Source organism: Pan paniscus, chromosome 1 (genome assembly GCF_029289425.2).
Source record: "Pan paniscus chromosome 1, NHGRI_mPanPan1-v2.0_pri, whole genome shotgun sequence".
In the NCBI taxonomy this organism is placed as follows: domain Eukaryota; kingdom Metazoa; phylum Chordata; class Mammalia; order Primates; family Hominidae; genus Pan; species Pan paniscus.
This window is the reverse complement of record NC_073249.2, coordinates 94,967,418-94,995,176: the sequence shown is the minus strand read 5'-3', so window position 1 is coordinate 94,995,176 and position 27,759 is coordinate 94,967,418. Positions and strand designations below refer to the sequence as shown.

Below are 27,759 nucleotides of genomic sequence, written 5' to 3'. Positions count from 1 at the left end.
TTTGCTGTTCCTGCACTGTATCCTGCCAACTCCTCAGCATCCAGCCAACACTGTGACAGTGCCACCAGTTTCTGGGAAGTGCCTGTGGGCTAAGCTTAGCCTGGCTGCTCAGCCCCAGGAGCCCCAGACAGCCACCATCAGCCAGCTCACCGGCTCCAAATGGAACCAGATGCACCTGCATTTGGGAGCAGATCAGGGAGAGTGACTCCTACACCCCCGGGCCCAAGAGGTCTCTGCTTTTCTCACTGCAGGGGCCCCACTACCCAGGACCACTGAGGCCACCTTGACTAATGCACACCTGCTTCCGACACAGCAGGAGCCAAAGGTGTCTGCTTCTGCAACGGACGCAGCATTGCTGTGTGGCATGGGGCCCTGCAAGGGGTTCAGTCAGGGAAGGGGCCACATGACCAGACCACACCCCCCAAACACACACACACACTTCCCTAGGGCCGTGCCCCAGCCAGTCCCAAGGGCACACGTCCTTCCCTTGTACACATGCGGAGCCTTCTCCTCTAGACAGATCCTTCTGCATGGGCCCCTTCCACAACCCTGCAAGGAAACTTGTTTAGTAAATGATAGTAATAAAACCCTAAAAGTGCTCATTTTGATCCTCACGCACATGCTTGTTGTCCAGGCTAGAGAAATGTGAATCCTGCCTTCCCCAACGCCCTACCAGCCCCCAAGCCCATAGGGCAGCCCTGGCTCCTTTCCTACCCTTGTCAAGAGGCCAGTCCCCTTTGGAAGATGGCAAGCAGCCTGCCGGTCCAAAAGAGTGGGGTGGCACAGCACCCACACCAGCCAACACCAGCTGGCAGCGGCTGCCCTGGCTGGGGGGCTTTCCTTCTGGAACCCATCAGCGCTGGCTTCCTGCCAGGCCCAAGGGAGATGAAGTACACCCTCTTCCTGACCACGTCTAAAGGGCCTAGACGATGCCTCTCCCAGCAAGAACCCACAGCAGTTACTTCCACTCTCTTGCCTTACCCTTACTTCACAGTGTGGCACCCTCCCCTTCCTGGTCTCCTGAGCCCCAAATCCACGCTGCTATTGCAATCATCAATGGGCTTATTCTCCAAATCATCTCTGGCTTCTTCTGCCAGGCCTTGCTGAGTTCCTTCCTGATATTTACAGCCCCCGAGGCTCCTTTCTGGAGGACGATTACGCAGCAGCATACTGAGGGGGAGCCAGGAGCATCTGCCCCCCGGGAGGAGGAGTGTTTTATCACTGACCTTGTTTAGAAGTGCCGGTACATGGCAATAACAAAAACCAGACTTTTTGTTGGCTTTATTTATTTTTCTATATCCTCTACAGACAGTGTACCCCTCATTGTCCGCACCGGGAGCCGATTGCTCCCCTGCCCCTTGGTACCCCACTGCCATTGGGTGTCTGCAGCCAGTTTCCATGGGGCTGGGTCAGATTTCAGATGAAAGAGTGAAAGAATATACAAAATTGAGCAGAGAAAGCACTGGCTCCAGAAGCTCCACTTCTCGCTGTACTCCACAGTTGGGGTAATCAAGGCCTTTGGGGACTGCCCTCTAGGGATTTACTGTGCTTACTAGAGGAGGAATGAAGGTTTATTCAGCACTCTCAGGCCCTGGTGCTGCGTATCCATCTAGACCTATCACTATGTTGTGAGGTAGGCATTAGAGCGGCCCCCAAGGGCAACCTCCCATCACCACCACCCACACATGGATGTGACCAAAGCAGGCACCGGACTCGGAGTCTTCCTGCTAGTAAGCGGCAGAGCCAGGAGTTGAGCCGGCTCCGCCTGACCCCTCACCCCCCTCCCTGAGCCCTGGGCTCCTCCCAGGCCTGCCTCCCTGAATCCTCTCTGCCCCCTCCCCTGCCTGCCCTCACTTGTCCCCCAAGCATCTACCAGGGCCCCTGTGTGCCAGGCACGTGCTGCTGCTTTCACATTCCTCATCTCCTGGAACCCTCCTCACTACCCCCACTGCCCTCGGGGAGCCTGCACATCTCTCCAGGCCACACCGAGAGGGAAGGGGCAGAGCCAGCGTGAATATCAGGTCACTGGCCCCAGATCCAGGGCTCTTTCCTCTCTGGAGCCTGAGCTGGGCCGGCACCCAGCTGGATCCCTGGGCGGAGGCCCAGCCAGCCAATGGGAAATGCCATCACGGAGGAAGGCACCGAGGACCATGGGGAGTCACCAATGACACAAGCAAAGCCAGAGGCTGGGCTGGCCATGCTGACCCAAGACCCCGCTCTCCTGATGCCACACTGGGGTTGCCTGCAGGGAGGCTGGTGTCTTGAAAAGTTGACTCTGAGATAGATATTATAGTAAGGGTCATTTATGTGAACCACATGATTAGAAGACCCTAGATTTCTTCTGAATATCCTAGGATTTTCCCCAGCCCCTCAAAGCCAACATGCCCAAGATAGAATTCACCATTCCAACTGCTTCCCAAGTCTTCAACTCCTTTAAAGGCAAGGAGGTCTTGCCTCTCCCCACCCATCAAGTCAAGTCCATCATCATATCTTGACAATTAAAAACAGCGGCCATTTATTGAGCTAAGAACATGAAACCTGCGTAATTACACCTGTGTGATGCCCTTACAGCCACCCGTGGGCCGAGCATCATAATGCCCACTTTACAAACACAGACACTGAAGTTCAGGGAGACCAGGCAACTTGCCCAACTGCACAGCCAGTCACTCCCCCAGCTCCGACACGAACCCGAGAGTAGCCAGCTCCAGTACGCTGCTGCTGTCCTCCATACCTACTCCTCCCAAATCTCTGAAAACGAGCAGGAAGAGGGTGTATTCCACCTCCTTTGGGCCTGGCCAGAAGCCAGCGCTGATGGGTTCCAGAAGGAGGCCTCCCCCCCTCCCCAGCCAGAGTGGCTGGTGCCGGCTGGTGTGGGCACCGTGCCATCCTGTTCTCTGGGACCAGAAGGCTGCCTGATGCTCGCTGCTTGTCATTCTCCAAGAAAAGGCTGGGCTTTGAGCAGAGCAATGTGGCGAGTGGGCCACGACAGTCACTTCGAGCCTCACACACAACTCAGATACCCAGGATAGAGAAAAGTGAGGCCTGACAAGCTGCCTGCCTCCCCAGACCTCCCCCCATATCTTCCCTTCCCACTGCCCCGAGCTGGGTTCAAGCCTTCATTCCTCCTTCTCACAACTATCACAGTAACACTGCTTCCAGCTTCCTCTCTCTATAACCCATCCTCCATGCTGTGGCTGGAGCACACCACTGCCCTGCTCACATACCTTCCACTGTTCCCTGTGCCTTTAGACAAAAGTGCAAATTCATCAGCCTAGTTCGTGAAGCCCCCACTACTCCACCAGCTTCACGGGCAGGGGGCTCCATGTCCCTCTCCAGTCTTCTCTTCCCAGAACTTCTAGGAAAACCTACCTCTCCAGCCCTCCCTAAGAACACATGGCACTCTCCAACTTTGAGCCTCTGCCCCTACTGTTGCCTCGGCTCAGAACACGCGTTCCCTTTTGCCTCATGAAGCCCTACCTTCCTTCAAAACCCAGCTCAACCCCTACTTCTTCTAAGAGCCTCCAAACATTAATATTCGCGGCAGGCCCTTAACGGGATGCAGAGCCTCTCTACCGCACTTAGCACAGTCTGCCTTGCCTCAGAGTTACGGCAGCCCGAAAACCCCCTCAGCCTCATCCATCTCTGTGTCCCCCAACGTCCCCGGGGCCAGTGCCTGCCACAGAATGGGCATCAGTGAAAGTTTGCCGAGTAGAATGTTCTCAGAGCTTCAATATATTGGTACAGACCTTTCCCCGACAGCAAACCCCATCTTTTCCTGAGGCTGGTCCTGAGCTCAGAACAAATGTTTGCTTCCCGAGGTGGCCACTGGGGAATCCTGGCCCACTCACCTCAGGAGGATTCTAGCGATGCCTGGGCTGGCACACTTAGCTGTTTCTCCCCCTGCCAGGAAATCTGCCACTCAACCAGCTCTGTCTCCCACTCACGCAGCACAGAAATAATAGCCCTGCATTTTCCTGCAAATTCCATCTTCCCCAAATGGAGACTAGCTCCACCTGTTCAAGGAAACACAAGCAAGAAGCAAGATGGAGCAGGCCTGGGAGAACAGCCATGTGGCCTCGCAGGGGCCAACGGGGGTTCCTGGGCAATGCCCCCCAAGGCTATTATTCAGTGCTGGACTAGAAAGCGGATTGGCCTGCTGCCTCCCTTTGCCGGCACATCACAGCTGACTAAGCATGCTTCCCATCCGGGTTCCCACTCAGTCCACACCACAGCCCCATTACTGTGTAGACACCACTGCCCCACTCAAGACAAGATTTCCAAGGATGAAAAGACATGGAGACTAGAAACTAAGGAAAAACTTCACTGAGGCATGAGGAGTCAGGACTTGAATTCAGGTCTGCTGACTCCTGGACCAGGCTGCTTGATGACAGACGCAGCCCCCTTGGGAAAGGGTGAGGGAACGAGAGGACCTGGAAGGGCAGGCTGCAGTTAGAAATGCAGGCTCCATTTTCGCATTCATCCTCATAACAAGCTGGTGAGAATGAGTCATCGAAAGCAGGGTTTCTCAGCCTCAGTACCACTGACATTGTGGGCTGGGTAATTCTTTGTTGTAGGGGGCATCCCTGGCCTCTCCACATTAAAGGACTGTAATATCCCTCTCCTGACTGTGACAACCAAAAATGGCTCCAGGCATTGCTAAATGTCCCCTGAGGAGCAAAAGTGCCCCAGTTGAGAAGCTCTGATCTAAAGGCACAGTTAGATCCCAGGTCTTGTGGTAAGGGAGGGGACCCCCCATTGTTCTCCGTCACTCCCATTCTGGCAGGCGCTTCTTTCTCCCCTACTCATGCCACTCGCCAGGCATCCGCAGCCCATACCAGTTCTGTTCCCTCTGCACCGTCTCCCTCCACTCTAGGGGCAGAGCCAGGCGGCCCCACGGGCATTCCTTATGTTGGGCATGTGTCGAGTCACCGGGCTAAGCTCCTTCATTAACATCACTTCACAAAACTCCTCCAAGGCAGGCACCATCACCCCAATGAAACAGATAAACTCAAAGATTAAATCACTGAAGTCCTGCAACCAACAAGGGTCAGGGTCCAGCTTTGAAACTAAGTCAGAAGGCCCATGTCCAGCAGGCCTGGGCTGCCCAAGTGAGGTGGCCTTGGTCTGCAGGTCCCAAGACTCTCACCCTCCAAGCTCGGGTGCCAGCATCAGACACCAGTTGGGCTAGGAGAGGACCTCAAAAGCCATACCTGCTGCCTTTCCCCACTCTCCTCCCAGTCTTAAAAAGAACAGGTGCAGTGGCTTCCCTGTGTGGTCCGTGAGAGCCCTGGGCCCTCTGCAGGCTTTGGACATTTGGCGACATGGTTGGTGCACATGAGGCTGGTGATTCCCAACATCCAGTGCTTACCTTCCCCCAGCTGGGAGACCTTGAGGAGGTTATTCCACCTCTCCAAGCTCATTAATCCCTTCCCCCAACATCCCTGTGGAGTTGAAAGTGCTAGAAAATTAGGAATGCATATCTTTAGCGTTTTGTATCATTTCGGTAAGTTTCCATAAAATCAGGCTTCCAGGCCACACTGGGGGAGCTTCTGAGCATTTATGACACATTTTATTCATCAGCCCAGAGCAGGGAGATTTGACCTTGAAATGTGGATTGACTCAGAAAGACCCTAGCAACTTCCAGTGACCTTCAGGGAGTCAACACCCACGGTGCTGGAGGCACGGAAAACTTAGCTGATTTTTGTTTGCTTGTTTGTTTGTTTGCTTTGTTTGAGGCAGAGTCTCGCTCTGTCACCCAGGCTGGAGTGCAATGGCACTATCTTGGCTCACCACAACCTCCGCCTTCCCGGGTTCAAGCGATTCTCCTGCCTCAGCCTCCTGAGTAGCTGGGACTACAGGCGTGCACCACCATGCCCGGCTAATTTCTGTATTTTTTGTAGAGACGGGGTTTCACCATGTTGGCCAGGTTGGTCTCAAACTCCTGACTTCGTGATCCACCCGCCTCGGCCTCCCAAAGTGCTGGGATTACAGGCGTGAGCCACCGTGCCTGGCCAAATTTTTTTTTAACGTTGCCAGCCATGCCTCGAACAGACCTCTGGAAGGTGAGAGGAGCCATCTGTTCTGGGTCAGGAGCCCAGGCAGAAGCTTGCCACGGCCTCAAGCACCATCCTGTGACCTCTTACAACCCCTGGGGCAGGTGCTACACGCATTATATCGAAATTGATACACCTCAAACTTAACGAGTCCAACCACAAACTCCCCGTCTTCCCCAAAAAAACTGCTTCTCCCACAGTCTTCTCCATTCAATTAACAGAAATTCCATCCTTCCAGTTGCTTGGGCCAAAAGTCTCAGCCTCATCCTTGACTTCCCCTTTCTCTCACCACTGCCTGCCCTGCAAACCATGACCTTTCGTCCAATTCATCAGGAATGCCCTCCTTTTAAATAGCCCAAGGGTCCAGCCACTTTTTACCAACTCAATGCTACCACCCAGGTCCAAACCATCACCACCCTCACCTGAGCTGTCCCCACAGCCTCTCAACGGGGCTCCCTGACCCTGGCTTGACCCTCCCTGTCTGTTCCAAACACTGCAGTCAGAGTGGTCCCATTAAAATGTAAGTCAGATCTTGTCACTTCTCTACTCCAAGCCCTCCTCTTGCTCCCATCTCACCCAGGGTAAAGGGCACACTCCTCAGGATGGTCTACAAATCCCTGCAGAGCCAGACCCGCCTCCCCTGTGACCTCACAACCCCGCCCACATGATCCCTCCACTCACTGAATCAGCCTCACAGGCATCCTCTCTGCTCCCAGGCCTGCACTGTCCAATGTGAGGACACGAGCCACGTGTGTCCACTGAGCCCCTGCAACATGACCAGTGCAACTGGATTTTAAGTCCATTTCATTTAAAATTAAATATAAAAAGACACTCCATTCTTTTATTGGAAAAATTTTAAGTATGTTTTCAACAACTTGAGTGTGTGAATCTATTCTTTTTTTTTTTTTTTTTCAGACAGGGAGTCAGGGTCTTACTCTGCTGCCCAGGCTGGAGTGCAGTGGCACACGCATGGCTCACCACAGCCTCAACAGCAAGCTATCCCCCTACCTCAACCTCCCAAGTAGCTAGAACCACAGGCATATGCCACACACCCAGCTAATTTTTTTTTTTTTTTTTTAGAGAGATAGAGTCTCACTATGTTACATTACCCAGGCTGGACTCGAACTCCTGGCCTTAAGCAATCCACCTGCCTCCGCCTCCCAAAGTGCTGGGATTACAGGTGTCAGCCACCACGCCCAGCAAGTCTGTTCTTTTAATTGTAAATTTTATAAACTCTAAATACAGATCAAGTATCTCCAATGAAAACTTAATGTCTGATTGAGATATGCTGTGTCAGAGACACACCAGATTTCAAAGACTTAGTACAAAAAATAAAGCGTAAAAGATCTCAATAATTTTTTGTATTGCTTGCACATTCAAATAATAATATTCTGGCTATGTTGGGTTAAATTAAAAATATTATTAACATGTATAATTCTACTTTTCTCTTTTCACTATTTTTAATATGGCTACTCAGGAATTTAAAATGACAGCGGTAGCTCCCATTTCGTGTCCACCGGACAGTGCTGTCTACAACACACCAGGCATGATCCCCCGCCAGGGCCTTCACCTTGCTATTCCTCTTCCCCCCAGGTGGCTGGATCCCTCACCACTTCAGATCCTCCAACAGACATCACCTTTTTGGTAAGGCCTTCCCTGAGCACTTATTTAATTTATTTATTTATGTGTTTATTTTTAGAGACAGGGTTTCACATGTCGCCCAGGCTGGAGCACAGTGGCGTAATCACAGCTCACTGCATCCTCAAATTCCTGGGCTTACGGGATCTTCCCACCTCAGCCACCCAAGTAGCTAGGACTACAGGTGCACACCAATATACTCAGCTTTTTTTTTTTTTTCTGTAAAGATGAGAGTCTTGCCATGCTGTCCTGGCTGGTCTCAAACTCCTGGCTTCAAGCAAGCCTCTTGCCTTGGCCTCCCAAAGTGCCAGGATTATAGGCGTGAGCTACCATGCCTGGCCCTAAGCACTTCTTTATTTGTTTTATTTGTGGTTTTTGTTTTTTGTTTTTGTTTTTGTTTTTGTTTGAGACCAGGTCTCACTCTATTCCCCAGGCTGGAGTGCAGTGGCACGATCACAGCTCACTACAGCTTTGACCTCCTGGGCTCAAGCGATCCTCCCACCTCAGACTCCCAAGTAGCTGGGACCACAGGCACGCACCACCATGCCCAGCTAATTTTGTGTTTTGTTTAGAAGGCGTCTCACTATATGGCCCAGGCTGGTCTCAAACTCCTGAGCTCAAGCGATCCTCCTGCCTCGGCCTCTCAAAGTGCTAGAATTACAGGCATTAGCCACTGCACCTGGCTCTGAGCATTTATTTAAAATGACCACTCTCAGCCAGGCATGGTGGCTCATGCCTGTCATCCCAGCACTTTGGGAGGGCAAGGCAGGCAGATCACTTGAGGTCAGGGGTTCAAGACCAGCCTGACCAACATGATGAAACCCAGTATCTACTAAAAATACAAAAATTAACTGGGCATGGTGGTATGTGCCTGCAATCCCAGCTACTCAGGAGGCTAAGGCAGGAGAATCACTTGAATCTGGGAGGCGGAAGTTGCAGTGAGCCGAGATCACGCCACTGCACTCCAGTCTGGGTGACAGAGTGAGACTCCGTCTCAAAAAAAAAAAGCTGGGCGCGGTGGCTTATGCCTGTAATCCCAGCATCTCGGGAGGCCAAGGCAAGCAGATCATGAGGTCAGGAGATCAAGACCATCCTGGCTAATATGGTGAAACCCTGTCTCTACTAAAAATACAAAAAATTAGCCAGGTGTTGTGGCAGGCACCTGTGGTCCCAGCTACTCGGGAGGCTGAGGCAGGAGGATGGCGTGAACCCGGGAGGCGGAGCTTGCAGTGAGCCGAGATTGGGCCACTGCACTCCAGCCTGGGCAACAGAGCAAGACTCCATCTCAAAAATAATAATAATAATAAATTAATTTGAAAATAAATAAAATAATATGACCACTCTCCTCTCAGAAGCCCCTGCACTCCCATCCAGAGTGGTCCTAACAATTGTGATTGTTATTGATGATGACAGTGATGAAAGGAAAAGAGATGTCTTTTTCCTGTTATCTAACTCTGGCTGTAAAATCAGTTGGGGCCTTAACAGATTGGGATCTAAGACTTGTCAATGGAGTGAGAAGTTGTATCTTGGAGGGAAGAAGCTCTTCATAACACTCATCATAGCACTTATCACCATCGAACATAATATATAATTAACTTAGATAGTTTACTATCAGGCTTATCTATTAAAATGTAAATTCCTGACAGCAAAGATTTTTCTCTTTTGTGGGTTTTTTCTACTACAGTCATGTGTCCCATAATGACATTTCAGTCAAGGTCCTGTACAATTATAATGGAGCTGAAAAATTCCTATCACTTCGTGACATCTTGATGATCCTGAACCTGTGTCAGCCCAGGCTAACGTGTGTTTGTGTCTCAGTTTTTAACCAAAAAAGATTTTGTAAGTAAAAATGCATCTTTTTAAATAAATATTTCTAAAATGGAAAAAAGCTTACAGAGTAAGAAAATACTTTCGTGCAATTGTATAATGTGTTTGTGTTATTACAAAAGAGTATAAAAAGCTTATAAAGTGAAAAATTTGGCCAAGCGCAGTGGCTCATGCCTGTCATCCCAGCACTTTGGGAGGCCAAGGCGGGTGGATCACTTGAGGTCAGGAGTTTGAGACTAGCCCAGCCTACATGGATAAACCTTGTCTCTACTAAAAATACAAAAATTAGCCGGGTGTGATGGCACGTGCCTGTAATCCCAGGTACTCAGGAGGCTGAGGCAGGAGAATTCTTTGAACCTGGGAGGTTGAAGTTGCAGTGAGCCGAGATCGTGCCACTGCACTCCAGCCTGGGCTACAGAGTGAGACTCTGTCTCAAAATAAATAAATAAATAAATAAATAAATAAATAAATAAATAAATAAATAAAATTATAGTAAGGTAAGGTTAACTTGTTATTGAAGAAAAAAATATTTTAAATAAACGTAGTTAGCCTAAGTGAACAGTGTTTACAAAGCCTACACTAGTGTACAGTCATGTCCTAGGCCCTCACATTCACTCTCCACTCACTCACTGACTCACCCACAGCAACCTCCAGTCCTGCAAGCTCCATTCATGGTAAGTGCCCTATACAGGTGTAGTATTTTGTATCCATTGTACAGTATTTCTACTGTACCTTTTCTATGTTTAGATACATACTCACCATTGTGTTATGATTGCCTACAGTATTCAATACAGGCCTGGGAGCATTAGGCTACACCATACAGCCTCGTGTGCAGAAGGCCATGCCACCTAGTCTGTGTAAGTGCACTGCATGATGCTCACACAATGATGAAATTGCCTAATGACACATTTCTTAGACTGTGTCCCCGTCGTTGCAACGCATGACTGTATATCTGTGATGCCTAGAACAATACACTGGCACATAACAGGCATTCAATAACTTTGTCAAATGAATGAAATTATTTTTCCGCCTGGGCTGGCTACTCAGCTGGAAGTTTCTAAGTGTCTAGCATATGGTAGGTGCTTGACAGATGCCTACTGAATGTCAGGCTGATCTGTTAGCAGGGTCATTGGGGAAACTGAGGCAGCTTAGCTGAGTCATCCCACAGAAAGCAAAAGCAAGCGCCAAGGGTCCTTGAGTCAGACGTGGTGCCTCCTCCCGCTGCCACCCATGCTCCCTCTCCCCGCCCTGAGGGAAGCTCCCCTGAGCCCAACAGCCTCAGGTACCTCGGGGAAAAGTACATTTCTTTTCCTTTCCATAGACTTTTATTCTCCCAGTGAGAAGAAAAATCTGTTTCCCCTCCACCAGAAGGCCTCAAGCCACAGCTACTTACATTATAGTAATTAAATCCCTGCTGCTAGGAGGGTTCAGGAGACAAGCAGGCCTCGTGCCAAGGGCTGGCCTGCAGGGAGGAGGCAGCAGGGAGGGAGGCTGGCCAGAAGGGCCTGTCTCTCAGCTGTCTCCTGAGAGTGAGAAAATCCCTTTAGCCACTATGTCTTCACAGGCTTTCGCTTGTGGGATAGGAAGATAACGCCCCCCGCAGCCCACCCTGCCAACATGCACCATCAATGAGGACCCCCGCCAGCTGGAATAGCGTAGCTTTCTTCCAGTTCTCTCCGAAATTCCATCTGGTGCTCACGACCTTCCCGCAGATGGCCAGTGCAGGAAACATCCCCTCCTCAGGCTCCTTCTCTCACTCTCTAGATGACAAAACAGAGGCCCAGAAACTAAGCTGCCCCACACCTAGCCTAGGACGTTTCTCCTCACCTGCAACTCAGCTGGCCTTCACAGAGCGCTCCATGTGTGCCAGAAACCATGTCCTCTGCCTTACAAACAGCAATATCTCATTAACTCTCATGACAGCCCCAGCGGCCAGGTTAGGATTCACCCCCACGGAAACTGCGAATCAAAGCACTGAGACAGCTTCCCAAAGCCACACAGCCTACAGTAAGTGACACAGCCAGCGCTGTACCCAATATCTGCTTGGCGCTAAAGCCTGTTCTCCTAACACCAGGCTAGATAGCCCATATAGAAGAATCAGAGGATGGCCTGGGAGACAGATATGAGGGAGGATGGAAGAAGTGAGGGTGAGATGGACCTTCAGGAAATGGGGGGAAGGGGAGCAGACGGAGGCGTGGGACACCAAGTCTCAGGCTTGTGGGTCAAACCCAAGCCACATGTGTGTGCCCTCGTCTCTCGCAAAGCTCACATCAGACCTGTTGTTACTTGTTCAGTGCCTGCCTCCCCCACCAGCCTGTGAGCTCCATGTCTATTTGGTGCTGAACCCCCAGAACCAACCAGAACACGCCAGGCAGTGCCCTTGTCTCATTTATTCCTCATGACACCCATTCTCATGAGAGAGAGAAAACACTGTTAACCCCATTCACAGACCTGGAGACTGAGGCTCAAAGAGGTCAGTTTTCTCAACAAGGCTGCACAGCCGGGAAGCCACAGAGCTGCGGCAAGAACACTAGGACGCATGCTGTTGAGGGCTCGGCTGGCCCCTCCAGGGCCCACAGGAGACTTTCCTCAGCCCCAGAGCCCAGCACGGCACCTGGAGCTTCAGCAAACCCCTGTATCTAAACTGACAGCATCCTCCTCCCCTCCTCCCTCTACCCTTACCCCACTCCATGAGCACAAAACATCCCCTGAGGCTCTGGGGGAGGCTGGCAGGGGACTGAGGGTGGCACAGTAAGGGGTGGGGTGGGCGGGAGTGGAGAGCTCAGGCAGGGCAGGAGAAGCTTTTTGGCTTGAAAGAGCCCAGTCTAGGATCTGATATGCAAAAGCATGTCTGCTGCACAATGTGAGGGCGTCGGAGACACTCCCCTGTGTGCAAATCCAAACTCCACCACCTCCCAGCTGTGAGACCCTGAGCAAGTCACTTAACCTCTCGGAGCCTTGGGTCTGTCATCTGTAAAATGGGGAGAATTATATCTACCTCACAGGGTTGTTGTGAGGACTTAATGAGATGAGGTGTGTAAACACACATAGTAGGCCCTTAATAAATATTCTCTTCTCCACCGCCTGTCACCTCTTCACTCCTGAATAAGACCCGGTGTTGCTTTGGAGTCATTCTTATGGAAGGAAAAATAAGTTCCCATGTAATGAGAGCGGTGCCTTCCCCCAAGCTGCTGTGGACACAGGCTTTCTTTCTATATGATCCCGTCCACCCACCAGGAAACCCTCATGACTCAACTCCATCCTAGACTTGCTCTTAGCTTGCATCAATTTCATTTCGCTCTTGAGGGATCTTTCCATCGCTGGCACATAGTGTGCACCCCGTCAGGTGTCTTCTGCCAAAATGCCCTCCCACCAGGCTCAGCACCATTACTCTCCCAGAGCAGGGGAAAGCATCTTGGCAGAGCTTAACACCAGGTCCAGCCCAGAGCAGGAGGGGCTGGGAACCATGGGCCCAGCTGTGAGGGACCTTGCATGATCCCAAGGCCACTGAGCTCTCAGAAGAAACAACCAAGGTAAAACCCACCATTGCCCAGCACGGACAAGAGCCCCCTGGGTGACAGCTCTGGCCCACGTTGAATTCTTCACCTCTCCACCCACAAGAGGAATTAAAATACCACCTCCCAAATAAAGAGGCTGCTGCGCAAGGCCACACAGCCAAATAGCCAGGATTTGAATCCAGGTCTATGGGGAAAGCCTGTGCTCTCTTAGGAAGAGTTGGTGGAGAACAACACATCTGGCTGGGGAGAGACCCCCCTGGAGTCTGTAAGGCACAGATTCTCTGCACTCCTGCCGCTTGGAGCAGGGCTTGCCACACAGTGGGTGTTCAGGATATGTTTCCAGAAGAGGGATGGGAGAAACAAAAAGAGAGGAAGAACTAAAACCAGGAATTCCAGGATTCCAGCTATGCCCCTGCCACTAACAATGCTGAGTAGCCTCGGACAAGTCATGTAACTTTTTTTTTTTCTGAGACAAGGTGTCACTATGTTGCCCAGGCTGGTCTTGAGGTCCTGGACTCAACCGATCCTCCCGCCTCAGCCTCCCAAAGTGCTGGATTACGGGTGTGAGCCACCGCATAACTTCTATGGGCCTTGGGGTCCTATAAGGAGGAGGATGGTCCTTTCCCTGACTTCCTCACAGGGCTGGGAGGCATATGCAGGGATCTTGCCCACCCAGGCTAGCACACCTGGCTGGCCTACAGAGCTTGGCCATCTAGGGCAGGTATGGTGCCCCCCTGAGGAGGCCTCCCCTGCATCCTCCACCAATGCCATCCAGCTCTGAGCCCTCCAAAGGCGGTGGCTCAACCCTGAGCAACATGCCTACCCCAAGCCCTCACCTTGGGAGAAGGTAACATCACCCATGCAGGCAGCTCCGGCCATTCCCATGTATGGGAGATTTTTGGGGAGCCAACATCTTACCCACTGGAAGCCAGAAAAGAAAGAAAATAGCTAAACTCCAATTTGTTAAAATCAGAAATCTCAAAAGGGGTTTTGCTCTGCAAAAATCGCTGCTAGTGGAAGCTTGCGAGGAGGCAGGCTGATGCCAACTCAGGCAAAGGGGCTAGGAGGAGCCACCATTTGCTGGCAGCCCAGGAGCACCCACAGCCAGGCTGGCCACTTGACCAACCATTAGCAAGTGTCATCCTCCCCAGGTTAGTGGATGCCAGTCTCCCCACATCCATTAAAAACGGGGACACTGAGGCTCAGAGAGTTTGAGGCACAGAGCTTAAGGAAAACCAACAGTGGCAGATGGACCAGAATGAGCAAGGGCAGCCTCTCCCTGCCTCCCTGCAGGGCCCCCTCAGCTCAAAGCCACTGACAGGTCAGCAAGGTTCAATGGCTCAAGCCAGGCAACAGGTCATCTGCTTCCTCCTCCCTACCTACTGGGTAACCTGGGCAGGGCACCCACCTTTATAGGTCTCTCCATCTATAACCTGAAGCAAGACACCAAACAACTGTCCTTGCAGATGTCGCGTGGCAGGCCTGGTATCAGCAAGCTCTAAGGAGTAGGTGCCAGCTCAGTCCCTGCAAGGAGTGTCCTTTAAGCTGACTTTCCTGTTCATTTGACACTGAGCAGCACTCCTGTCCTTTAAGAAAAATGCCCAACAAGCTGACTCAAAAATAACAGATGCCAATTTGCATATTATTTCACATATCATTTGCATGCTGTTCATTTAGTATCATCAAGGCTCTGCTCAGAATACAACTCTGGTTACCCTGTGCCTAGGGCTTGTGAAAAAGATATGGCTTCCACGAAGGGCAAGCCCTGGGCACGTCCCTCCCCTGCCCAGCTGCTCTTGCTGCCTGCCCCCTGGCACCTGGCTGGGAACGTCACCCACTGCCACAGCCCTGGTGCTCCAAGCAGGGTGAAGGGGCAGAAAGAACCTTTAGAATTCTAGGAAGCACCCTGACTCAAGTCTTGAAGGGGAAATTGTGTTCTCTTGACGACGCATCTGGCAAGCTGTGGCAATGCTTTTCTTCCCTGCTTCTGTCCCAGGTCAGCTTCCTAGTTCGGCTCTCCCTGTGGCCCTACTCTCTCAGCCTTTTTCTGCCTGGTCATCGTGTGTCCCCCTGACCTTCCTCCAGGCCTCTCAGCCTCTGGCCTGGCCCCACGGGTTTATTTTTGTTCTCTCTCCACCTGTCCGATTTGCATGTCCACACCCGGTTAGCTCTGCCCAGACCACAAATTGCTAACTGAGTGTAGAATAACAGGGCCCCATGGGGTAAGAAGGCTCCAGAAGTCCAGCCCAGGCCACCACTGCGGCCCTGCCCTCCAGAGAACAGCCCACTTCCTTTTTACTCACACAGATTCACCCAACAAGGTCTATCCAGAAACATGACTGGGGAGCTTGTCACGGACGGGAGGCCATTTGGCTCATGAGAAAAGGGGCATGTTCCACATGTGCTCTCCAGGCAGGGACACCTGCAGACAGTGGAGGGGTGACGTGGGCGCACATGCCCCTCCTGTCCTGATGCTCCAGGTGGCATCTTCTAACCACCACTCTAATAAAGGCAACAGTTGCCAGCTGCTGAGACCCAGTATGTGGCTGGCTCTGTGCTGGCTGCTGTGCTACAGCCAGTAGTTGTGATTCCCTCTTAACACTGAGGAAATAGGCTTTGGGTTCAGTAAGTTCCCAGAGCGTCCATCACTGGTGTGCCACCCAAGTCTTTTTTTTTTTTTTTTTTGAGATGGAGTCTCACTCTGTTGCCCAGGCTGGAGTGCAGTGCGCGATCTCAGCTCACTGCAACCTCCGCCTCCCGGGTTCAAGCGATTCTCCAGCCTCAGCCTCCCAAGGAGTTGGGATAACAGGCGTGCGCCACCAGGTCCGGCTAATTTTCTTATTTTTAGTAGAGATGAGGTTTCGCCATGTTGGCCAGGTTGGTCTCGAGCTCCTGACCTCAGGTGATCCACCCTCCTTGGCCTCTCAAAGTGCTGCAATTACAGGTATGAGCCACTGCGCCTGGCCCCAAGTCCTTAACTACCAAGCCTGGCCACCTCTAAAAGGAAGGATATCAGGTCTTCGGGGCCTGAGTGTGCAGAACTCTGCAGCCCTGGTGGTTACCGATGCTACCAAATATTCCATCCATCACTGTGCCCTCGCCCTGGGCCTGTGTTCACTGCCTACCCAAAGCCTCTCCAGACGAGACAGTCTCCTCTTTCCTCCCTACATGCCCCTGTGTGCACCACACGGCAGCAACCTGAAGCTGCCCTCATGCCTGCTCTGTTCCCTACACACTCTGCCCCCTCTCCCCGGGCTTCTCACACTCAGAATTGAGCCCCTGCCCGAGCCCCTCCCATCATGGCTTGTCTAGTCCTTCAGGGACCCCCCAACCTCCTACAGGGAATCCACCCAGCATCCCCAGTCTGAGTCACTGTCTCCTTCCTCAGTCCTCCCAAGCACCAACACCATAAACCACCGTCCGCCTGGGATGGATGCCATCTGGGTGCTGTCTGACACCCCTAAGAACAGGACTCTCTGGACTGTGGCTGCTCATCCTTGTGATAAAACATGATCTGGAATCAGATTGCGAAGCCTCGGCACAGGAAGGGAGTTCAGCTCCTGTTTTTAGGCCAGAGAAACGAGGCCCAGAGAGGGGAAGGGACTCGACAAAGATCACACAACAAGCTGGAAGCAAGAGGCAGAAGCACTTCCTGAGGGGCTCAAAGCAGAGACAGGCCTTTTCCCGGCACTCACTGCCCATGACAGAGCTCAACAGAGGCATGAGGCACAGACAGGGACGCAGGAAAATGGGACTCAAGAATGAAAAAGAAACTTCTAGAACCAGGAATGGAGAAGCCCTTCGAGGTCCCTCACTCAAATCCCCAGCAGAAGTTTGTGGTGGGGTTTGGAATAGGGAAATCAGAAGTGTACTGAGACCTGAGCTCTCATTCTAGAACCCTCTCTTTCCTGAGATGGGCACCTGGAGTGAGTCACTCAACCCTGGGAACCCCTGTGCAGCCGAGTTTTCTCATCCCTGAGATAGTTGGTCATCATGAGCCCTGGACCAGCCACCGTGAGGGTCATGAGGGACCCAGGGGTGAAAATGCCTTGTAAGATGTAAGATGCTGAGCTCATGTGACTGTCCCCCGATAAACAGCCACACAGCCAGTGCTGGAGGAGAAAGGCAGCCTAAGAGAAGAGCAAGGTGGAGGTGAGGGGTGAGAGAGTTATGTATGGACATGTCCAGTCAGGTCTAGGTGTCCTGCTGGCCCTCCAGGGGTGGAAGGTGGGGGTGCTAGGGGCTGTGGAAGGAGCTTTTGCAGGAAGGGCTTTCATTTTCCCTGTATTCCCCACACCTACCCTCCTCACAACCTGCCCGGGATCACCCTGAGGGCAGCAGCACCAGACCCCAGAGAGGAGGCATCAAGAACTGACCTTGGGCCAGTCCACAATCTCACCCTGATCCCAGGCCAACCTGGGGTGCCCACACTTGCCCTGGCCACCCCTCCAGCACTGTCTTCTCCGGGACCTGCGCCAGCATCTCCCACCCTCCATCAAGCCCTTCCTGCCCAGCTCGTGGTAAAGTTCCTCCTGTTTTCCAACATTTTGCATCACGGGTCTCAGTGCCATAAACTCAATTTTTCTCTTTTAAGGATATGGGCAGCAGCAGGCAAGGGAAAGGGCATGAACTTGGGAGCTAAACGGGCTTGGGTTCTTATCTCAGTGCCACCACTGCTGGCAGTGTCAGTGTGGCCTGGTGACTTCATCTACACAGGGGGCGGTGAGCACGACCTGCTCCTTGTACTCCCGGGTGTAATGTAAAGCCAGCCCAGCACTCAGCAAATGGTCCTTGCCTTCCCCTCTCCTGTCACTCAGCAACATCCCGGCCAGCCCAGCGAAGTGCCGGGTGACCAGAAAGTAGCGTGGTCCCTGCCCCCAGCTGCTCCTCCCCTCCTTTCCCTCAGATCCCAGCTGAGCTCCTGGGGGTGGAATGACAGGGTCGGGGGAGGGGGCACTTAAAAACCCATTCGCCTCCTCCGGACTTTCCTCACCCGAAGAAAAGGCACTAGAATTTTCCTCCCTACAGCTCCTGGGAACAGCACAGTCTCAGAATTCCCCACCCTCATTGTTTAAAGAGGAATAGGTGCCTTGCTTTCTTGCTCTCCTTTTGGGGTTTTGAAAGAAAGAGAAGAAAAAGAACTACAAATGAATGTGCTGGCCTGCCTGTCACTGAGCTGAGTAAAGTGGTATTTCATCAATATACAGCCGCCCCTCACAACCCCCGCACACACTCATTTTCTCCCCCAAATGTGCTTCACAAATAACTGCAACAGAGCTGAAGCGCTCTATTCTGATCTTACATTTCCATCCAGGCCCCAGATTCTCTACAGAGGTTACTCAAATTTCTTTTCATTTTGACTTTCTTTACCTTATATTTTTTTAAAGCAGATCTTTTGACCATGGCCTTACATGGCCCTCTTCCTAAAAGCGCAATAAGAGAAATACGAGGCCATCAGCCGCCTTTCTACTTAGGCTGTGCAGGAGATAAATGCCCCAGCCAGGATGCCCCTGGCGGAGCACCCGGGTAATGCCGCCTGTGGGGAAGGGAAGTCCGGATGTGTGATGAAGTCTCTCCCCAGGACAGTTATAAATAGTGTGATGACACGCAAAGGAGAAGCATATATAAAAAGTTAGCTGTCCCCCTGTGGGTTACAAATGTTTGACTCATTTACAGACTGTCCACAAAGATTATAAATAAAGTCACCACCACCCTGGGGCGGGCGGCGGAGAAGGCCATTTTCACGCTGTCAAAAGGCCATTTTCACGCTTGCCCTCCTGTGGGCCGACACACTCAGTGTGACCTGTGAAGACAAAATGTGTGCCTAGGGCCCTCGGCAGTGGGCTTGCAGGCTCTCAGCCAGTCTCCTGCCTTCTGCATCCTGGTCCTGCAGGTCACCCCACAGGGAGGGTCCATGGAAAGGGCTGGAAAGGGTCTATCCTACTCCTACTTTTCCGCCATGGCCTGAAACACAGGCACCAGTACCCAGAGGCATCTTCTCAAAAATACCAGGACACTGTGACAGCCAACAACCTATCCCAAAGCAGCACCTGGGTCCAAACAGAAGGTGCAGAGCCACTTGGCTAGCCAAGCCTGCACTGCTGCTCTGCCCTTCTGCAGACAAGGCTTCCGTGACCAGGGAGAGCAGAGGATCAGAACTGGTTCCAGTGATACTTCTCAATCATTCGGTCTAGAGGCTGGGGATGGACTCAGGGACCTCTTTGAGGTCTGCAAAGAGACAGACAAGTTGGCCTTGGCCATTCTGTTTAAAGAGTGAATGGCCAGACGACCAGGCTCCCCTGGGCATGCGGAGAAGCGGCCTCCCATGAGGTTGTCTGAAGAAAGAGTAACTAGAGGTGGGAAAAGAAGACACTGTGGGAGCAGACAGGGCAGCCTGGATAAGCATCTTCACACCAACTCCTCTCTGCCACCTGGGTTACCCCAGCAACGAGGCCAGGCAGGGGCCACAGAGAGGAGCAGAGGGGCAGGAAATCAGTGGGGCAGGTGAGACAGGAGCATGGTGGGGGAGTGGGCAGAGGACTGGTTCTGCCTAGGAGGAGAGATGCAGACCAGTTTCAAGGCCGGGCATGGGGAAGTGGCTTGAGGTTGTACAGATTGGTGGGAAAGAAGAGCCATGCTGCCACACCAGCACTCTCCAGCCTCCCCTGAGAAGATCCCGCAGCCCAACGCCTGAGGTCCCGAGAAACGAGTCCCCTGGGTGCCTTGCCAGCCACACAGAGGTACCAGCTCAGCCACCAACATGATGGCAGGGTCAGGGTGGTGAAGTCACAGCCTGGGGAAAGGGGAGGGCAGCCAGGCCTTTCCCTTCCCTAATTCTTTCTGAACCCAGGGAAGAGAGCATACAGGTAATTTAATGCAATGGAGTGGGTGTGCCCCAAACCAGCTCTAAAAGAAAATAAAGAACACTAAGAAGGACTCCCCAGGTCCTTGCTGATCTACCCAGGTGGCACCGATCAGTACAGATGACGTGATTAAGATTCTCAACAGAATCTCTAGACCAGGCCTCGTCACAATGTCTAAGCCTTCAGAGAGTAAACCTGCCTATTAAAAAAAAAAAGGACTCCTCATTTGGTTCAAGGGTCACCTGGTACCTTTAGGAGCCCATTGGGGCCATCTCAGGCATCTCTGCCATTTGATCTCATGTCCCAGGCATAATAATGAGAAGCTCTCCTCTTATCTGAGCTCACCCAGGAATCAAGCCCCGCCTCCCTGCTCCAGGCTGATGCCTCCTAGCAGAGCTTACTTCCATCATCAGCACCTACAGGCCTGTGAGGCGGGAGCTGGGGATGTTCTGTCCCGGTTGCTCAACCCCCTCACATTGGCTCCCATTTGCATTAACTGAACATGCTCAGGGCACATGCCACCCTCCTTTTCAAGAGACCCAGGCCTGCATGACAAGTTACTTCCCCAGCAACAGCCACCCGCCAAACATAGGTGAACAGCAAGGCCACAACCCCATGGAAAAAAAAGCAGAGAACTTCAGAAAGCAGCAGCTCAGGCACAAGGTTAGTTCATCTTCAATCACCTGGGGGAAAAAAAAGTTTGTCCCCTCCCAAGGGCCTTTGAGTGGGAGCTGCCACTGGCTGGGCAGAATTACCTAATCTGCCTGGTACCCCTGAGGTTGCCTTGTCCATCCGCCTGCCTCCAGACTGGTCAGCAGGGCCAACCAGGCACACAAAGCTCTCCAGCAAAAGAGAGTGTCACCCATCCCTCCCCAGGGCCCACTGAATGTCCCTGAGCTCTCCTGGGCTGTGACTAACCCAGACCATGGAGGAGTAGAGACCACTTCCTCCATGAAACTGGGACACAGATATTCACCTCCCCCCAAGAATAAACCATGTTTAAAGGTGGTCTCTAGTCAGACCCAGTCCCTTCTCAGAACTTCTTCCCTCCCAGATACAACTTCTCACTCCGTTGACAAGTCTTAGATCCCAATCTGTTAAGGCTCCAACTAATTTTACAGCCAGAGTTAGATAACAGGAAAAAGACATCTCCTTTCCTCTCATCATTGTCATCATCAGTAACAATCACAATAGGTCCCATTTGTTGAGCAGGCAGATACGTGCCTTACACGTCTCTAATTTAATTCTCCCTACTCGACAGCTGGGGAAACAGGCTCGCTAAAGCTCCATGACTTATCCAAGATCACACAAATAGTAGTGGCAGAGCTGGGATTCCAACTCTGGCCCAGTTCCTTGAAATGTTCCCATTTGCCTCCAGGAGAGAGGGATATCTATCTTGGCCCTGCGGTGTGTACAAGGCCTGGTACATAGGAAACGCCCAGAAAATACTTGTTTCATAAATGACTCAAAACATGGATGGACAGTGCAGGGATGGGTGAATGAGTGAGCAAGTTAAATGAGCTCTGCTTATCTCAAGACCAGCCCCAAGGCACACAGGAAGTGGCCGCTGAGGCAAGAAGGACCTCTCAGCTGCTGCCCCCTCGGTGCACGCCACTGCTGCTATGAGGGTCTGTGATTCAGAAATGCAGGGAGCCAAGCACCTCAGGTGGCCTCCCCTTTCATTCACCTAAAATCTGCCTTCCGCATCTCTGGGAAAGCCCCTTTCCCTGAGTTCCCCCTCAGGGGTGGCACCTGCCCCAGGCAGGGAAGAGGGCCTGATCCTGCAGAGTGGTGACTCTCCCGTCATGTTAAGACAAATGTGCATAGATCCCACATGTGGGATCTGTGCACAGCCACTGTCTCTGGGAATAGCCGTTTCCTTAAGAACTCTGACCACGGGTGTCACTGAAAGAGAAGGTGCTGGGATTGCCCCTTCCCCACACCCCCCTTGCATTTGGGCCTTCATCAGTTTTCCCCAGTGAGGGCCCCTGGTCTCCAAGGGAGGACTGGAGAGAGCCAGGGCTGTGACCAGGGCAGCTGCCAGTCCTGGCGAGGCTGCCAGCCCCATATCCTGGAGCGCCCAGCAGGAGAGGCGGTTCTGAGAAGGCAGCGAGCAGAAGGACCCGCAGACGCAGAGGCTCATTACAGGGAATGACTAAGTGAGCTGCGATTCCAGGGGAAACCCCACTCGCTTCTGCTCGCTGAGACGCTCATCCTTGAGCTATTTTGACTAAGGCGGCTTCCAGGTGCTGCCCTCCGCTGGGGCAGCCCACTGAGAGCAGCCGGGTTGCTGGAGGACCCTCTGCCTGGAAGTCTTGGTCCTGGCTATTCAGGTCGTCTGACAGGTCTGCCCCACCCGTTTCCAGGGCGGGAAAGTCTGCCCATCCCCGATTAAAGTGAGATGCTGGGAATGGGGGAAATCCGATCAGCACCTCCTAGGTTTTTGCGGCTGGATTTCAATAAGGAATGTGACAGTCTCGCAGCAGCTGTGCCCTGCCTGAAACAAGCTCTATTTGAAACCTCCAACAGCTGAACCCCTCCCAGCTACCCGCTGGCCAGCCCGCCCAGCCACCACCCCCCGCAAGCCACCCCCTGCCCCAAATGACAAATAAATAGAAAAACCCAAGCAACAAGCAGGCGCATGCATACGTACACACATTACACACATACATACACACACCAACAAATTGGGGGTAGGGGTATCGTGGAGCCACTTGTCCATCGATTCCCAGGTCTCCAAGCCTTCCGGCCCACAGCAGGAGAGCTCCCGGGCAAGCAGAGCATCGGCAGAAACCCACCTTCCTCCATCTCCACTCCCTCTGGGAGGGAAACCCCCTCCTCCGTCTTGGGGCTGGACTGAGAGGCTGGAGCAGTGGGGCCAGCTCCCCCGCTAAAGCCAGTGCCTGCTGTTCTCCATCCGGGCGCGCACTCACACACACACTCATCTTTATTTATCCCAAGGAGAAGGAGTTGAGGTGGGAGGGGAGAACTGGGGCTGAGCTGGGGCGCGGGCTTGTGGGGACCGCCTGGGAAGCCCTGTTATCCCGTCCCAAGGAGAGGTGCTCCCCCAGCTGATGCCAAGGCGGCGCCCAGCTGCTCTGCCCAGGTAACACCTGTAGCCATTTTTATCAGGAGATGTTTACGAAGCAGCAGCAGGTTTATTCTGTGTCCTCTCTCCTGAGGGAAAGGACCACTGATTTCCTCCACCTATATTTTTACCCCATGCCCTCAGGGGACCCAGGTCATGGATGGTTTTCTATTTTGCCCGAGACTCTCTGAGAAGAGGAGGGAAACAGAAACTTGGGAAGACAGGGAGAGAAGGGACTTGGGCAATGGTACGGAATCCCCACCCCCCACCCAGACATTTATTTCTTTTTTATCCTCAGGAAAATGGAGTGGAGCAGGGAGGGGAGGAAAGAAGGGGAAGTCGCAGGAACTGGCAAACACATGAAGGCGGAGTGTAATTAATTGGTGCGTTAAGCTGCTGGGTTATGCTTTAGTACGAGTGAGCCAGGAGGAAAAGCGATTTCTCAGAAGGGATTATTTAATCCTCCCTAACAGAGAGTCTGCAAATTAGACACAGTGTGTGGGGATGTCCCCTACCCCCCAGAGGAAGCTAGGAATGAATTCTCCCGGGATCAAGAAGGAAAACCACGGGAAGTTAGAGTGTTGAATATAACTGAGCAAGCGCCTCTCACCACCACCACCACCTCTCTCTCCCAGTCTCCCTCCCAATCTCTCTCTCAATCCCTCTCTCTCTCTCTCTCTCTCTCAATCTCTCTCTCTCGCAATCCCCCTCTCTCAATCCCTCTCTTGCTACCTACATATTCCTTTTGTTCAAGGTATAAAGAGAAACCACAGCCCCTACCTTTGAGTACAAACCCCAAGAGAGCTCGGTCTCTATCACCATAACAACAATTCCAAACATCCCAAAAATCAGAGCATAGTCACTCAGTCGCTTTCTCTTTTCAAACAGGGCCCTCCTGTGTCCCAGCTTATAGCCAATGTTTTGGTTTTTCCGCTTGTTGGCTTTGGGGAAGGTGGTGCTGCTGGCGGTGGTGCCGGCATGCTGGTGGTTGTGGGTGGCATTAGGGTGGTGGAGCAGGGTCTGGTGGGCATGGTTGTCCTCCCGGGAGGAGATGACGATCTCCGGGGGGTTGCTAGGGCTGAAAAGCTGGAGGGGTTGGCCCTCAGTCTCGGCCTCGATGAGGTTCCTCCGGGAGGCGCTGAGGCGGCTGAGGGGCTTCATGACCCCACCGCTATACTTGCAGGAGCTCATGGCGATCTCCGTGAAGGGGTTGCTGTCCCGCCGGTGCACCAGGGGGCTGGCCTGCCGGTGCCGGCTGCCTCCGCCAGGCCCACTTGTAGCTGTGGAACTTGGAGAGTGGCCAAGCAAGTGGTCATTGAGATTGAGCTGGCTGCCTTGCCTGGAGGAAGGGTGGAGGATGGCGGTGGAGTTGGACGAAGGGGGGGCCCTGAAAGCGGTGGGAGAGGAGTGCAGCAGGCCAGGGTGGACGGGCTGGCTCTGGAGTTGGGCGAGCTGAGACAGGGGATGCGGTGGCTGCTGCTGCTGCTGCTGCTGCTGCTGCTGCTGCTGCTGCTGCTGCTGCTGCTGCTGCTGCTGCTGCTGAAGCTGCGGAGGCTGAGGCTGCAGCGAGGGTCCCAGGGGCTGCTGGGGGGCTGCTGGTGGCGCTGGCGGTGGTGGCTGCTGCTGCTGTTGCTGCTGTTGCTGCTGCTGCTGCTGCTGCTGCTGCTGCTCATCCCCAGAGGATGGACAGGGGCACTTGGGGTCTTCATCCAAGTCCCCCACCCCCGAGTCATGGAAGTGCCCAGAAGTGTCCATCTTGGGGCCTGGCTGTATTCCCTGCAGCACAAGCCCCCACCCCAAAGCCACCCTCGCTCCAAAGATGTCCTCAAAGAAAGCCAGGCATCCAATCTCCCCCACCAGTGTCTTGGCTCCAGTCCTCTCTCTTTGGCTTGCTTCGGTTCTCTGGGGCTGCCTGGAGTCCAGACGCTGCCACTCAAGAATGCATTGTATTGGGCAGGGAGGGAGAGCAGGAGGGGAGCTTGGAGAAAGAAGAGGGGGTGAAAGAACTCTCTCAGGAGGTGGTCCTCTAGGAGCGTGTGAGGCCAGGCTCAGCTTCACTCCTCGCTGGCTCAATAGCTTCGCTCGCCTCCTCCTGCCACTGTTACATTGTAAGCCAAGCCCACTTATTAGCAGCTGGTCTCATTGGCTTGGCTTAACTCTCCAACCTCCTCCTAGCTCCGCCCCCCGCATAGGCTCCTCCCCAGAGGAGGGGCCTGGCGTCCTCGGCTCCGGCCCCAGTGGCAGCGCAGCGAGGACTGGGAACTGTAGTTTTTGCTCCCCCACCCCGGAGCTGAGCCGCTGTCCTCTTTCCTCTGACAGGTATGGCCACAACCCTTAAGCCCATGGCGATAAGGGATGTTCGCTCACGCTGGGCGATGGGGAGGAGGGACAGAGGGCCTCCGAAGGAGGGGAGGTGTGCACCCTGATGAGGGGGCAGACGGAGGGGAAGGCAAACATTTATTAACCACCAGGGTTTACGATAGGTTGTTTCACATATATTATCCGGATACAGTCTCCAAACACCCAAGGAGGTGGGCAGTATGGTCTCATTTACAAAGCCTGATGCTTAGAGATGTTGAGTAACAACGTCAAGGTCACAGAAGCAGGGGGGATCCACACCTTCTAACACCCGGTGGATAAACTCACCTACCATTGACTGAGTGCCTATGCCTCGTGTTCAGGGTCCTCTCTGTTATTTCCAACCCTCACATCAACCCCACAAAAATGATGTCATCACTCTCCTTTTACAGATGAAAATTGGAAGAAGAAGAAGAAGGAGAAGGAGAAGAAGGAGAGAAAGGAAAGTGGAAAAAACACTCAAACGCTCAAACATAGATATGTAACTTGTCAGATGTCATCCCGCTTGTAATTAAAGATGCTGGGATTTGAACTTAGTCAGTCTGACCCCACAGATCAGATACTTTCTCCCAGGATGCATTTCCACTATGATATTCAGTACAAAGTGGTTGTTCAATAAATATTGTTCAAATGTTGGTTGGGGAAAACAAAAGAGAAGCTGCTGAGGAAGAACTGGCCTCTCCAAAGCAGGGTGTGTGAAGTGGACCATGGCTCCAGCCCCTTCCCTAACAGCTGGGTGTGGAGTCACAGGGGGATCTGGCAGGAAGACTGAAGATTCCCCCATGGTCATTCCCTGCCTGATTTGCCCCATGGGGCTCTGAGAGTCAGAGCTAGGAACAGCTGCTGGCTTCCCAGGTTCAGAACCATCATCGTCAAGTATTTATTAAGCCCCCACTGTGTGCAGAGGGGCTTCCAAAGGATGGGACCAGAGCTGAATTCATTTTCATTTCTAACCACAGCAGCCTTAGGAATCAGAAAGGAAGTCACCATGAGGGAATTCCCCAGCACACCTGGGGTTTTAAAAGGGAGGCCTCTTCCTCTCTGGCTCTTGATTCCCCATCACCCTTTGGCCTCTGTCCAGCTCCCTCCCTCGATGGGAAGAGGAAAGGGTAGGAGATCCATGCACACACACACAGACACACATCCAGAAAACATGTAAGCAGGTGGACATACGTGCACATGTGTACATGGTTGTGTGCACACACTAGCCCATGCATGCACGCATGCACACATATACACATAGGAAGCTCCTAAAGCAGCATTCCTGACTGGTAAGCAGCAAGTGTCCAGGTCAGGGAGGGACAGAGCCCCCCCAAAATGAGCCCAGAGTCCCCTCGGTATATCAGTTCTCACCTCTCCAATCCCCCATTAACCCTGATGATTGAGAGCTAAATATTACTTGTAATACAAGCCACGATCCCAGATACGTGACAATTGCTCTTGCACAATAATCTTGATTCTGGCCAGGCATGGTGGCTCATGCCTATAATCCCAGCACTTTGGGAGCCCAAGGCAGGAGGGTTGATTGAAGCCAGGAGTTCGAGACCAGCCTGGACAACATAGCAAGACCCAGACTCTACAAAATTTTTAAATTAGCTGGACATGGTGGCGAGTGCCTGTAGTCCAGCTACCCAGGAGACTGAAGGAGGAGGACTGCTTGAGCCCAAGAGTTTGAGGCTGCAGTGAGCTGTGATAGTGCCACTGCACTTCAACCTGGGCGACAGAGTGTTATCCTGTCTCTAAAAATATATATATATAAAATAATAATCTTGATTCTTATTATTATCAATGACATAATCATTCCCCCTACCCCTGCCAACACACACACACACACACACACACACACTAGAAGTCACAGTACCAGGCCTCAGATGCAAGCCTGGGGTCTCGTGTGTTTTCCCATGACCAGGCCCTCTAGAACCCACCCCCAACCCCTTCAGCATCCTCTGCCTTCCCTGCCCTTCCCTTCTGTATTCTTGATTTCCCTCCCTCTCCTCCATCCCCCGACAGAGCCACCTGCTTGGTTCAAGGCTCCAGATCGCATACTTAGGTTTAATGATCTTCTAATAAATTATCATGAATATGTTGTTAGTAGCAAAAATGTGCTGTTCGTGTTGGTTTTTTAGTGTTGGATACAGTTTTCTGGGCTGTGCAAAATCAATTTTGGAGAACAGGCTCCAGGCCTGGGTATTCCTATGCTCATTCTACCCCCATGAGCTGCCTTCTGCCTCAGCTAACCTTTCTGGCCAGCCTCTTGCCTCCAGTTCTTCTGGCTGTGCCAATGGGATCCAAATGGGGCCTATCAGAGCATGTCCTGCCATCATGGATGAGGATGAAAGATAGCTTGGGTAGAGCCCTAACTATGCCAGCACCAAAGATCAGTGGTTATCTGGAAATGGGCTGGAACTTGACAG

The 27,759-nt window shown here is 52.6% G+C and overlaps 1 protein-coding gene and 1 long non-coding RNA gene across 3 annotated transcripts in view; one reads left to right on the top strand and one right to left on the bottom strand.

Annotated features, from left to right (window-relative positions):
• KCNN3 (potassium calcium-activated channel subfamily N member 3) overlaps positions 1-25,081 on the bottom strand; it is a 171,914-nt gene extending 146,833 nt beyond the window's left edge. The window contains exon 1 of one of the 2 annotated variants that reach the window (XM_008970283.4): positions 23,768-25,081. In XM_008970283.4, coding sequence (XP_008968531.4) covers positions 23,768-24,742 — 975 coding nt within the window. In that variant the 5' untranslated portion in view covers positions 24,743-25,081. Of the gene's footprint in view, positions 1-22,697; positions 22,924-23,767 lie in introns of those variants that run through there. The other variant, XM_055101144.2, reaches the window with a different exon arrangement.
• Positions 22,907-27,390, top strand: LOC117975558 (uncharacterized). Its single transcript, XR_004665845.2, has 3 exons — positions 22,907-23,005; positions 23,286-23,370; positions 25,738-27,390. It is a non-coding gene; the product is annotated as an uncharacterized LOC117975558 (long non-coding RNA).
• Positions 27,391-27,759: the final 369 nt, after the last annotated feature.